This window comes from Euleptes europaea, chromosome 12 (genome assembly GCF_029931775.1).
Source record: "Euleptes europaea isolate rEulEur1 chromosome 12, rEulEur1.hap1, whole genome shotgun sequence".
NCBI lineage: Eukaryota > Metazoa > Chordata > Lepidosauria > Squamata > Sphaerodactylidae > Euleptes > Euleptes europaea.
The window spans coordinates 12,261,383-12,275,153 of record NC_079323.1 but is presented as its reverse complement, the minus strand read 5'-3'; the positions used below and the strand labels follow the sequence as shown (position 1 = coordinate 12,275,153).

Below are 13,771 nucleotides of genomic sequence, written 5' to 3'. Positions count from 1 at the left end.
TGGTTGAGCTGGCTCTTCCTTCAGGGCACCAACTGTATAATTACTCCTTAGTCACAATTTTAATGCTGTCTAGAGGAGATATGAAAGAGAAGGAAAGAGCCATCTCTTTCTGTTCAGAGCAGGTCTCCAGACTAATTTATCATTTGGCATGGATGGCAACGTGATGCAGAAATCTGAATTTCAACAAGGCATTGATGGAATTACAAAGGAAGCCCCCAGATTCCTCCAGGTCTACAGCGTTCAATCCTCTTCCTAGAAATCAGTCTCATCCTGTCTAGTTTCTTAATCCAATTTATAATGACCAAAAATAATCTTGGGCAGCCATTTCACCAGCAACCCAAGAGCTAACAATGCTGTGTAGTCAGATGTTTTTTAAGATTGGTAACTAGCATAAAAGAGCCCCGTGGCGCAGGGTGGTAAACTGCAGTACTTCAGTCCAAGCTCTGCTCACGACCTGAGTTCAATCCCGACGGAAGTTGCTTTCAGGTAACCGTCTCAAGGTTGACTCAGCCTTCCATCCTTCCGAGGTCGGTAAAATGAGTACCCAGCTTGCTGGGGGTAAAGGGAAGATGACTGGGGAAGGCAATAGCAAACCACCCTGTAAACATAGTCTGCCTAGTAAACGTCGGGATGTGACGTCACCCCGTGGGTCAGGAATGACCTGGTGCTTGCACAGCGGACTACCTTTACCTTTAACTAGCATGAAGAGAGCCAACATGGCATAGTGGTTAAGAGCGGTGGACTCTAATCTGGAGAAATTGGTTTGATTCCCCACTCTTCCACATGAAGCCTGCTGGGCGACCTTGGGCAAGTCACAGTTCTCTCAGAACTCTCTCAGCCCATGGGGAGGCAGGCGATGGCAAACCACCTCTGAACGTCTCTTGCCTTGAAAACCCTACGGGGTCTCCATGAGTCAGCTGTGACTTGACGGCACTTTCCACCACCAACTAGCATGACAAAACTCTGATTTTCGAGGGCACATTTGAAAGAGAAGTGGCGCTACTGCATAAGTGTTCAAGAAAGGTGCTCTGGGCATAAGCATCAGCAAGAGATAATGGGCAGATATGTTTGAGAGGAGGCCACCTTCTTTATGGGTTCCCTTGATGGAACATGAGGAGCCCCGTAACGCAGAGTGTTAAGCTGCAGTACTGCAGTCAAAAGCTCTGCTCACGACCTGAGTTTGATCCTGACAGAAGTTGGTTTCAGGTAGCTGGCTCAAGGTTGACTCAGCCTTCCATCCTTCCGGGGTCGGTGAAATGAGGACCCAGCTTGCTGGGGGTAAAGGGAAAATGACTGGGGAAGGTACTGGCAAACCACCCCGCAAACAAAGTCTGCCTTGGAAATGTCAGGATGTGATGTCACCCCATGGGTCAGGAATGACCCGGTGCTTACACAGGGGACCTTTACCTTTTTGATGGAACATATTTACAAAGATCAAAAATTCCTGATCCCATGAACACATGAAGCTGTCTTATACTGAATCAGCCCCTTGGTCCATCAAAGTCAGTATTGTCTGCTCTGACAGGCAGCGGCTCTCCAGGGTCTCAGGCTGAGGTCTTCCGCATCACCTACTTGCCTAGTCCCTTTAACTGGAGATGCTGGGGATTGAACCTGGGACCTTCTGCGTGCCAAGCAGATGCTCTACCACTGAGTCACGGCCCCTCCCCACCTCTGATCCCAGGGGATGAGAGCCGTAAAATGGAAGAACGGACATTACGCCCAGAGGAAAAAGTAGCCCAGCCAGCTCAACATCTGTGGCATGGCTGAGATGAATGCCCCCCCACCAGGGGTGTCTGTTCTATCAGGATTTATTTTAATTGAATCAGCTGTTATATACTAAACCCTGGTACAACGCTGTATGGTTTTTAATCTTGGATGTATTGGAGTTGTTTATAACAAATTGTGTTGTGCAAGGGTTACACACACACACACACACACATATATAGTGAGATGCTTTGAATCGCGAGTGAGGTAGAAATGACTGGAATAAACAAAAATAGATCTGTGGTCATGAAAGGAAATCTGCAGTGAGACTGTACATGGAAACTGATACCTATAATTCTAGGTGGCAAAGTGATTGGCAGGCCATGAGAGCATTTGAATCTCTTGATTCTGTTGTAGACACGGGGAAATGAAAGCCAACAGAAACTTGCCCGTGTTACGGGTGAGTAAAGGCAAATTGACAAAATGGCATTTTACCACATCGTATATGTAAATCCGCAGGGCCAAAACAAATAAAGAGATGGGTGGGATAAAAATGTGTAAAAATATTTTCTCTACGTTCAAGTTATAGAATCATAGAGTTGGAAGGGGCCAGCAGTGTCATCTAGTCCAACCCCCTGCACAATGCAGGAAATTCCAAACTACCTTCCCCACACACCCCCAGTGACCCCTACTCCATTCCCAGAAGATGGCCAAGATGCCCTCCCTCCCATGAACTGTCTGAGGTCATAGAATCAGCATTGCTGACAGATGGCCATTTAGCCTCTGCTTAAAAACCTCCAGGGAAGGAGAGCTTACCACCTCCTGAGGAAGTCTGTTCCACTGAGGAACCACTCTGTTAGAAAATTCTTCCTAATGTCTATCTAGACGGAAACTCTTTTGATTTAATTTCAACCCGTTGGTTCTGGTCCGACCTTCTGGGGCAATAGAAGACAACTCAGCACCCTCCTCCATATGACAGCCCTTCAAGTACTTGAAGATGGTTATCATATCCCTTCTCAGTCTTCTCTTCAGTCTAAACATACCCAGCTGATTTTATTTTGTATTTGGGACAACAGGTACATTACGCTACTGGTGACAGAAGAGGAGGAGGGGCCGTGGCTCAGTGGTAGCGGCCCTTTAGGATCTCAGGGAGATGTCCTTCACATCATCTGCTATGCAATCCTTTTTAACTGGAGATGCCGGGGATCGAACAGGGGACCTTCAGCATGCCAAGCAGTTGCTCTTCGCACCGAGCCACAGCCTCTCCTTCGAGCCACTCTTCTGCACAAGGATAGGTTCCCTCTACAGAAAATGTGGTAGAAGCCGAGCTGCGGTTTGGAAGTTACCTCTTCTGCCAGAAGGCGAAAGGAGCTCTTCTAAATTTCTGGTGTTTCTCTTGAATCAGTGGTTCCCAAACCTTTTGAGTCATGGAGCACTTTTCAGGAGAGAAATTCGTCACAGAGCACGAATGTTCACCTAGCACCTATATACTAAACCAAATTACAGTAGTATTTTTCGTTCCAATCTCTTCACGGAGCACTAGGAGATGCTTCGCGGAGCACCAAGTGCTCTGGGGAGCACAGTTTGGGAACCACTGTTTTGAATGCTTCTTAGGATGGGCAATCATGATGCTTATTTCCTAGGCAATAAGCGTCTTAACGATGCTTATTTCTTAAGCAACTTTGGCTTTCTCCTGCATTAGGAGAGAGGGTGATGTTCTTTATTATCTTTCTCCTTCCTTGACACTTAGTGTTTCAGTGCTAACAGACGGACCCTGGCAATATAGGGCCAAGTGCCCAAATTGGTGCCATGTTTCTCTCGGGACTGCTGCATTGATGAAATTTCACACTTGCCTGACTCTGCAAATGGATTTTGAGTGAGGTGTACTTAATGGGCTAGATCCAGCAGAAGAGCTCACGGAAACAGTTGGCAGAGGGGATCTTTCCCTGCTGTTCCCAAGCACCCTGCAATTCGCCCTGAAACTACTCTCGCAGGATGGTGTGTCTCAGCAGCGGGGGGGAATAAGGTAAATTTGCCTGTCTTCCCTTCCCTGCCGATGCAAACCTCAGAAGGAAGAGGATGTTCAGCTAAACAATTGGAATATCTTCCTGACGGTTAGAGCTGTTCCTCAGCGGAACAGGCTTTCTCAGGAGTTGGTGGACTCTCCTTCTTTGGAGGTTTTTAAGCAGAGGCTAGACGGCCATCTGACAGCAATGCTGATTCTGTGAACTTAGGCAGATCATGAGAGGGAGGGCAGGAAGGGTTGCGTCAGTGTTTGGTTCTTGTAGCCATTTCTTACATGTCCAGGGTAATGCTGATCGCCACTTTGGGTCAGGAAGCAATTTTCCTCCAGGCCAGATCAGCCAGTGATCCAGGAGGATTTTTTTTTTTGGCCATCTTCTGGACATGGAGTAGGAGTCACCGGGGGTGATGGGGGGGAGATAGTTGTGAATTTCCTGCATTGGGCAGGGGGTTACACTAGATGACCCTGGAGGTCCCTTCCAACTCTATGATTCTAGGGGGCAATTCTACCCAATTCAAACTCGTTCCAGCAGCACCCATCTTGGTGTGTATTTTGCTTGCTTCCCAATGCTGAGAGGAGGTTTGGGCTGCTTGGGAAAGATGAGGAAGAGAGCCACTCCACCAGCCCCGGCAAACATGTCCCCTGGATCCAGTCCAATGTGTCCCTCTGGAAGAGAGAGCAGTGTTAAGTTCACCATTAAATTAGTTTGAGAGACTCTGGAACAGTGGAGCCTCAGTCTCCCTAGAGCCGGTGAGACAGTAGAATATTCCTCGGGTATGAACTCTTGACAGCCTGTCAAAGCTTCATGTTGCTGCCTCTGCAACTCCCCCGCAGACATAAACTCCTTGCCTCTTCTCATAATTGCATATTGCTGGTGGAAGACAGTAAACCTTGTCTTGAGGAGTTTGTTCGCTTAACACACCTACAATGGAAACCTTAGCTGAACCACAGCAAAAAAAGAAAGTTTGTCACACTTCTGCCCTACATGGCCAGCAATTCATATGGGCTAAGGAAGCAGGGCAGCAAGCAGGGCACTGACCTTCTTAAGGCTGTAGCGCTTTGCATGGCAGGTGGGAAGTCTAATACTGGAATGCGCACCCTCCTGGGGACAAAGCACCCCATCTTTTCCGGTGCTCCCAGATTATCTTGAATTCTTAACCATTCCAACATTTTGCAGGCTTGTCTTCTTGGCCAGACATAATGCCTTACCCCTCAATGAATTAACTGGCAGATTTTTGAAAACCCCAGTCGAACAGAGAGACTGCCCGTGTGGAAAGGCAAAGACAGAAACACTTATCCATTTTTTATTCAGTTGTGATTATATTCTTCTATAAGATCTTCTTTGATTACGCCACTGATTTCACACTTTCCTGTATGTTCTCATGACCACAACTTAATCTATCTGCTGTCTGGTAATGATAAGGCTGTTACTCTATCAGTGGTTTACTACTTAACAGCTGCTTTGAAGATATGCCAAAAGTTATAATCAAGTTACGCCTAATTACTCATTTGCATACAGTCACTCTTTTTGCACTGGATTGGAATGCTAAACAGAGCTGCCTGAAATGTTGAAGAGATACTATTAGAATTATGCATGACCTCACTCCCTGACATTTTGTGGCTGGCTTTGCTTCTTGTGGTAGGTGTTTTTGTGGCTGCACACACCCCCTACAGAATTCCAAAGGCACCCACAGGCTGAAAAAGGCTGCCCCCCCCCCAGTACCACATCATCTGCTATGTTGTCCAAAAATGCTCTCAAGGGACACTCTTGCTAGAAGACCTCTAGGTGGGACTTGCTACTTCAATCTGTGCTGGATCTAAGACCCTTTAGGCCAGGGGTATCAAACATAAGGCCGAGGGGCCAGATCTGGCCCCTTAAGAGCTCTTATCCGGCCCGCAAGCCAGCCGAGGCAGCCACCCCACCCTCCCCTTCCCGACCTGGCTGTAAGTGTGTTATTGTTTTAAACATGTTTTGTATTTTAAGTAAAAAATAATGTACAAAAGAACATCCTTTCCTTTCCCTAGATTTAGCAGCCACTGGCTACTTATCAATCACTTCACACTTTAAAAAAGGAAAATTTAATTTAATTTTTCCTTGACCCTATAAAGAGAAAAGTTGCCACATCTCTCACGCAATTGACCGATCTATTTGACAGCAGATAACGCAGTATCCACTTTTCAGAAAGTGTCTTTAGCTGTTTTATCCAGGGAGTGATATATTTATTTCGTGCAGTATTATTTTGTGGACATGCTAAAACAATGTTGGCTAGGGAGTCTAATTGATCCGGACAAAATGGGCATTTTCGTTCTTCCGCAGTAATTTTATTGTATCGCCGTTGTGTCTCGGCTGAGTCTAGGGCATTACATTTCGCCAATAAGAAAGTTTGTCTGAACTTATGAATTTCTAACCAGCAGAAATAGGGGGTTACCGCATTATGTATTCCAGTGATGTATTAAGAGTTTGAAAATGTTATAAAAAATACTGTTCGCACTTTCTGTGTATTCCCAGCGATGTATTAAGAGTTTGAAAATGTTATAAAAAATACTGTTCGTACTTTGTTTGGCTCCTTTAGCTGTGAAGACGTCTTCCAACCATTTATTAGCCGTTGCATCCAAAAACGCTTTTAAAGCGATGTTTTTTATAACATTTTCAAACTCTTAATACATCGCTGGGAATACATAATGCGGTAACCCCCATAGTCTGGCAAGGAGAAAGTTCTGTGGAAGTGTATCTGGAAGAAGCGAGGTGAACATTTACGGATTGCGTCCTTAAACACTAAGCACCAATCCTCATTTAAGATCTTATTTTGTAATTGTTTACAGCTTGCTTTCCAAGTACAAAAAAAAATCATTAATTGGCTTTGCCTGTGTCTTCTATAAAGTATGTATCTCCGATACCTGGCATTAAATTTTATGGTACACATGGCCCAGCCCGAGTAAGTGACATTTATGTCATATCTGGCCCTCGTAACAAATGAGTTCAACACACCTGCTTTAAGCTTTATAAATGTTGATAAATATAAGAGAATTCTTTCATATTTTAATTTTGATCTATGGAAGATCAGCCAATTGGCCAGGGGCATCTGGCCTCTGCCCCAGTTTTATCCAACTTTCCATCATACTCCTGACTTCTTTCATTAACGCATATTATGCTTAACCATGGTGTTACAAGACTGGTATGGTTTCTTTATCAGTGAAATTCAGAGAGTTCTTGCAATTTTAAATAGAACTGCAGTCTAGTTCTTAGTTCTCCAAGCATGTATTCCACGGGGTTGAGTAAGAATTGAATAATAAGTAACATTTTATTTGTATGTGGCCATAGGCCTTCACAAAGCATCATCCACAGAATAGCACATTGTAAACAAAAGGATATATAGAAATATAAAATCTGAAAGGATTAACATTGCTATAGACCACCAATAAGTATTCAAATATATGTAATGTTTCCCTGAACAATAGTAAAATGCTGCTGGGATGCCCTGGGGTGTCCCTTTTAAACCCCTTCATCATATCAGGCTCAGTTAACTTCCCTGCCTTCCCCACTATGTCAGGGATTCTAGTAGATACAAAGTTCTTGGTAAGTTTATTGGAAAATAATGCAGATTTGAGGGAAATGTTTACAGCTAGGATAGGATTTCACTGTTTTGAAGTGGTCATGTCTGGGAGGGAATCCTTTTTCAGACAGTCGTGGTCAGGCACAAATACACAAAGCACCTCGCTGCATCTCCATAGCTCCTTCAGTTCAAAAGGTAAAGGTAGTCCCCTGTGCAAGAACCGGGTCATTCCTGACCCACGGGGTGATGTCACATCCCGACGTTTACTAGGCAGACTGTTTACGGGGTGCTTTGCCATTGCCTTCCCCAGTCGTCTACGCTTTACCCCTAGGTAAGCTGGGTACTCATTTTACTGACCTCGGAAGGATGGAAGGCTGAGTCAACCTTGAGCCGGCTACTTGAAACCGACTTCCGTCAGGATCGAACTCAGGTCGCGAGCAGAGCTTTTGACTGCAGTACTGCAGCTTACCACTCTGCGCCACGGGGCTCTTCCTTCAGTTCTAGGAGAGCATAAAAAGACTAAATGAATATTCTAATCCCTACCCTGTTCTTTAGGGTTGTCAGCTCTGGGTTGAGAAATACCTGGAGTTTTTTTGGGTGGAGCCTGGGGAAGGTGGAGTTAGGGGAGGGGAGGGACTTCAGTGGGGTCTAATGCCATAGAATCCACCTTCCAAAGGGGCCATTTTCTCCAGGAGAACTGATCTCTGTTGCCTGGAGATCAGTTGTAATCCCAGGAGATCTCCAGCCACCATCTGGAAATTGGCAACCCTGCAGGCCCTTACATCACTCTCCGAGTTACCTTACCTTTTCACCAAACTCCGCTCAAATTCCTAAATGTCAGAATTCCTCATCTGTCAAATCTTAACTACCTCGCTCTGCTTCCTAGCCATATCTCCTATTAGTTAGTGGAAACCCATTCTCATTTACTCCTCTGTTGCCAGGCAGTTTTTCTTCTCTCTTTGTCGGTCAGAAGGATCCTGGAGCCTTCTGAAAGGCACTTCTACTATTAGCAAAGGTCTTTTTGTCCTTGGGCTAATGAATTGCTTAAACATTTCATTATACAACTGGCCTTTCTTTTGGAAGGGTCAAATCCCAAGCCCAATTGAGGTTTAGACCACTGAAAATGACATTTCATAGCATTTGCAGCATCCGACTTTTCTTCCCTCAAGCGTTTCGCCCACCTTGAACCTTTCCAGATAGGAAGACAGTTTTCATTTTGTTTATTTACATTTGTCTAACGTTTTAATGGATTGTGAAAAGGGGGAAAAAAACACACCTTTCTCTCTCTCTTAAACTTTAATCCATCCCAGTGCTTGAGAAATGGTTTTCTGCCTCTTTGCTGTTTGATTCTGCAAACTGGAACGAATGAAATGCTGCATTTTTATTTTTATTTTTTACAATCCTTGCTTTGGTTGACCCTTGGCTTAATGTAAGATAAAACTGCCGTAAACAGAAGGAGAAGGATGGTTTTTGGGCGGGAAAAGAAACAGAACAGTTTTGACCTTGCTTGTCATATCATGTTTTGCTTGGTTTTGATGATGAAAGGATTCTGTTCTTTAGGAGTAAAATACAAAACAGAAGATTGTTTCATTCGCTTTGGTTGTCAGCCTTTACTCCCCCCCACAATTCAGTACAAAAGCTTTATCTTGCGCATGACCTCTTCCATCTGGTCGATTTTTGGCCCTGTTCACAGGCTGCCATGAATTCACATACAACTCCTCGTAAGACAGAATCAACACGCATTTAGTTAAAAACAAAAACCAGGGACCAGTACCTGGATGAATGTGGGGTTTAAATCATGTGGGAGCTAAGAACAGTTGGCCACACTCAGTGCATGGATGGGAGAAGAAGAAGAAGAGTTGGTTTTTATATGCCGACTTTCTCTACCACCGAAGGCAGACCCAATCCGGCTTACAATCCCCTTCCCTTCCCCTCCCCACAACAGACACCCTGTGAGGTAGGTGGGGCTGAGAGAGTGTGACTAGCCTGTCACCCTGCTGGCTTCGTGTGGAGGAGCGGGGAAACAAATCCAGTTCACCAGATTAGCCTCCACTGCTGTAATCTTTCTATCAGCTGAGTTCTGTTTTCTTTACGCATGCCCAAAAGAGGCTGAGCCGGCCAAACCAGCCTTTCCGCAGTGCACGTCAGGCATTGGGGTTGCCGCATCTTTGGATGGCTCCCCTTCCATGCCTCGTCCTTCTTGGCGCTACCCAATTCACTTTCCACATTTCAGCTGCAAGCAGAATTGAGACAGGGATTCTACGTACAGCACTTAATAAAGGGCTGTATTCCCCGTCAAAATCCGTCCACATATTTCGTTTTAGGAATAAATCACCGTCAACAAAGTTTCTGCTTCTTCCTACAATCTCCCCGCCTCCCGTGCTAAAGCTAATCAGTACCTTCAGTCACGCAGTGAAGATTCTTGTGCTGTTGTGGCAGCTGCTGCCAAAGAAACTTAAAAAAAAAAAATCTGCCCAGCAGAAGTTCTGCTGGGAAAAATATGTGAAACGTGATTTTTAATACATGCTAGATAACATTTTGCCTGGTCTACTTTTCATTTGTTTGCACTGTGTTTTCACGGGTTACTTTAGTATAAGATGATCTCTTCTGCTCAGTCTGAACCCCGTTACCCCAAATTTGGCAAAAGCAGTGAAAATTATTGCCTCCCACTCTTCAAAGATTTTGCAAAAAAATGGGTTTGAGCGTCTGTGTCCTTACAAAAACTGCAAGAAATTTTATAGGGAATCTGTCGGGGGCTCTTGGCTACGGAGATCCACTGAAAGAGAAAAGGTTCCAGATGGTATAACATAAAACAAGGAACTTTAAATGTTAAGTTGATCGTCTTCATTTTAACTTACTGCACATATGGGCAGAGAGGATTGTTTTCCTCTGATAGCTGGTAGTGTTGAACTCTTTTTGTTCTTCCTGTTGAGGATTTGTTCAGATATTAAAGTTTAATTTAATATCTGTTAATCTAATATTAATGGCTGTTTTTAAAGCTTTTAATGGTTACTCTAGGTTATATGTATATGTAGAGAGCCAGCAGGGTGTAGTGGTTAAGAGTTTAATGTTAATGGCTGTTTTAAGAGTGGTGGTATGGAGCGGTAGATCTCCACATGAGCGGTGGACTCTAATCTGGTGAACCGGGTTGGTTTCCCCACTCCTACTCATGAAGCCAGCTGGGTGACCTTTGGCTAGTCACACTCTCTCAGCCCCACCTACCTCACAGGGTGTCTGTTGTGGGGAGGGGACGGGAAGGGGATTGTAAGCAGGTTTAGAATCATAGAATCGTAGAGTTGGAAGGGACCGCCAGGGTCATCTAGTCCAACTCCCTGCACAATGCAGGAAACTCACAACTACTTCCCCCCCACACACACACACAGTGACCAGAAGATGGCCAAGATGCCTTCCCTCTCATCATTTGCCTAAGGTCACAGAATCAGCATTGCTGACAAATGGCCATCTAACCTTCGCTTAAAAACCTCCAAGGAAGGAGAGCTCACCACCTCCTGAGGAAGCCGGTTCCACTGAGGAACTGCTCTAACTGTTAGAAATTCTTCCTAATGTCTAGACAGAAACTCTTTTGATTTAATTTCAACTCGTTGGTTTGATTCTCCTTGAAAGGTAGAGAAAATCAACTCATGAAAACCAACTCCAAGTCCTCCTCCTCCTCTTCCTTGTTGTAGTCAGAAGCTGCCTTGATTTTGATGGAGAGTGTGGGGAGATAAATGTCTGAGTGGGGTTATACAGCTGAAAAACTGGGGACATGCAGGCAGATGGGGACACTCAATTTTTACTGTCTTAGGTCAATAGGAGTTCAATCCTGAGCTCCTAAAATGCCACTGAAGTCAGTTGGTTTAGTGTTGCATTGTAGGATTCAAGTCTGCCTGAACTGTTTGCAGACACATGAAGCTTTCTTCTACTGAGTCAGACCACTGGTCTACCAAGATCAGTATTGTCTGCTGTGGTGGTCAGCAGCTCTCCAGGGTCTCAGAGAGAGGCCTTTTCACATCATCTACCACCTAATGTGTCTAACTGGAGATGCCGGGGATTGAACCTGGAGCTTTCTGCATGCCAAGCAGGTGCTCTACCATGGAGCCACAGCTCCTCCCCTGTTTGGGGGTGAGATTCCTTTCTTTGTTACGATAACAAAAGGCACCATCGGACACCTTTATAGCAGTAATAGAGACTGCAGTAGAATAGTTTTTGATATCTGAACGTAATGAACTTGCTTTTCACGTCCATCTAGAGCAGTTGTTGCCTATTCTGGCAGGCAGTAGCCCTCTCAGGTCTCAGTCCAGTGGTCTTTGTTGACACCTGCTAGCGGAGATCTTCTCAGCTGGAAACGCCAGGGTTTGAACCAGGGAATGCGTGAGAGCACTCATCCATTGCAAGCAGAAAAGGCCATGATATTTTATGTGTGCGTACAAAGTGTCATCAAGTTGCAGCCAACTTATGGTGACCACATAGGGTTTTCAAGGCAATGGACAAACAGGGGTGAGCACATGAACACATGAAGCTGCTTTATACTGAACCAGGGCCTTGGTCCATCAAAGTCAGTATTGTCTACTCAGACCGGCAGCGGCTCTCCAGGGTCTCAGGCTGAGGTCTTTCACATCACCTACTTGCCTAGTCCCTTTAACTGGAGATGCTGGGGATTGAACCTGGGACCTTCTGCGCGCCAAGCAGATGCTCTACCACTGAGCCACAGTGTCATTGTCTTCCTCTGCCCTGGCCTTCCTTTGTGGTCTTCCATCCAAGTAATATCCAGTAGCTTCTGGTCTTCCATCCAAGTAATATCCAAGTAGCTTCGGAGTTCTGACAACATCACGCTAATATGGGCCATCTAGGTGAGGGTATGATGTTTTTATAGTTGGTAATATATATCAGCCCTGACCTGGATAGCCCCAGGCTAGCCAGATCTTGGCAGACCTCAGAAGCTAAGCGGGGTCGGTCCTGGTTAGCATTTGGATGGGCGACCTCCAAGGAATACTAGAGTCGTAGCGTGGAGGCAGGCAATAACAAACCATTCCTGAACGTCTCTTGCCTTGAAACCCCTGCAGGTTTGCCATAAGTCAGCTGTGACTTGACAGCACGATAGATAGGCAGACAGACAGTAAGAACATAAGAAAAGCCATGCTGGATCAGAACAAGGTCCTATCAAGTCCAGCAGTCTGTTCACACAATGGCCAACCAGCTGCCTTTAGGAAGCCCCCAAACAAAACAACTGCAGCAGCATTATCCTGCCTGTTTTCCAAAGCACCTAATGTAATAGGCGTGCTCCTCTGATCCTGGAGAGATTAGCTATGCATCTTGACTAGTATCCATTTCTACTAGTATCCATGAATAGCCCTCTCCTCCATGAATATGTCCACTCCCCTCTTTAAGCCCTCCAAGCGGGCAGCCATCACATCCTGGGACAGAGAGTTCCACAATTTAACTATGTGTTGTGTGAAGAAATACTTCCTTTTATCTGTTTTGAATCTCTCACCCTCCAGCTTCAGCAGATGACCCCATGTTCTAGTATTATGAGAGAGGGAGAAAGCATCTCCCTGTCCACTCTCTCCATACCATGCATAATTGTATCGACCTCTTATCATGTCTCCCCTTAACTGCCTTATTTCCAAGCTAAACAGCCCTAAGTGTTTTAACCGCTGCTCGTAGGGCAGTTGCTCTTGCCCCCTGATCATTTTGGTTGCTCTTTTCTGCTTTTATCTGTTTTATGCTGCGACTTCTTTGGTTTTGCTTTCCTTCTTCCACATGGGTGTGTCTATTTATTTATTTTATAAAGTAAAAGAAACCTTCTCTCTCTCAGGTGCTGTGGCAATTTTGATCCCTCGCCTGGACCTGGTGATCTCGTTAGTTGGCGCCGTGAGCAGTAGCACTCTGGCCTTGATCTTGCCACCGGTGGTTGAGATCCTCACGTTCTACAAGGACAAGGAAGACCTGGGGATGGTGCTGAAAGATGTCTTCATCGCTTCCCTCGGCTTGATGGGTTTCATCACGGGCACTTACGTGACTATTGAAGAAATCCTCTGTCCAACCACGCCTTCTGCTAGTTCCAAAATGGCTCCAGGCTGTTTGAATGTTACGCACTTGGCCACGGGCTTAGATTGACTTTGGAAGACAACGATTCTGCTGAGTTCATTACTATGGATTTCCTTGGGGGCCAAAGATAATGTTGGATTCCATAAATGTGCAGCTGGGACTCGGAATGAATTTTCTGAAAAATTAAAATGCCTTCTGCCCAGTGTACACGTCTTGCAGACCAAGGTCTCCATCAATTCCTGCCTTTCAGTTCAAGCCCCAAGTGCACCATCTGACAGAGAAATGGGTATATTTCGATAACTAATAATCAGAATTTTCAGTATATTTATTTATGCATGAAAGCACTTTGCAATGTAAAATGCTGTGTGTCCCCCCCCCCCCCCAAAGTGTTGTGGATTTGACTGACATGATCCATGAGGGGTTATCTTCATCAGCTCCTTGG

At 45.2% G+C, this 13,771-nt stretch overlaps 1 protein-coding gene across 1 annotated transcript in view; it reads left to right on the top strand.

The window, feature by feature from the left end:
- SLC36A4 (solute carrier family 36 member 4) overlaps window positions 1-13,398 on the top strand; it is a 54,479-nt gene extending 41,081 nt beyond the window's left edge. The window contains exon 10 of the mRNA XM_056858853.1: window positions 13,097-13,398. Coding sequence (XP_056714831.1) covers window positions 13,097-13,398 — 302 coding nt within the window. The remainder of the gene's footprint in view (window positions 1-13,096) is intronic.
- The last annotated feature ends 373 nt before the right edge of the window (window positions 13,399-13,771 follow it).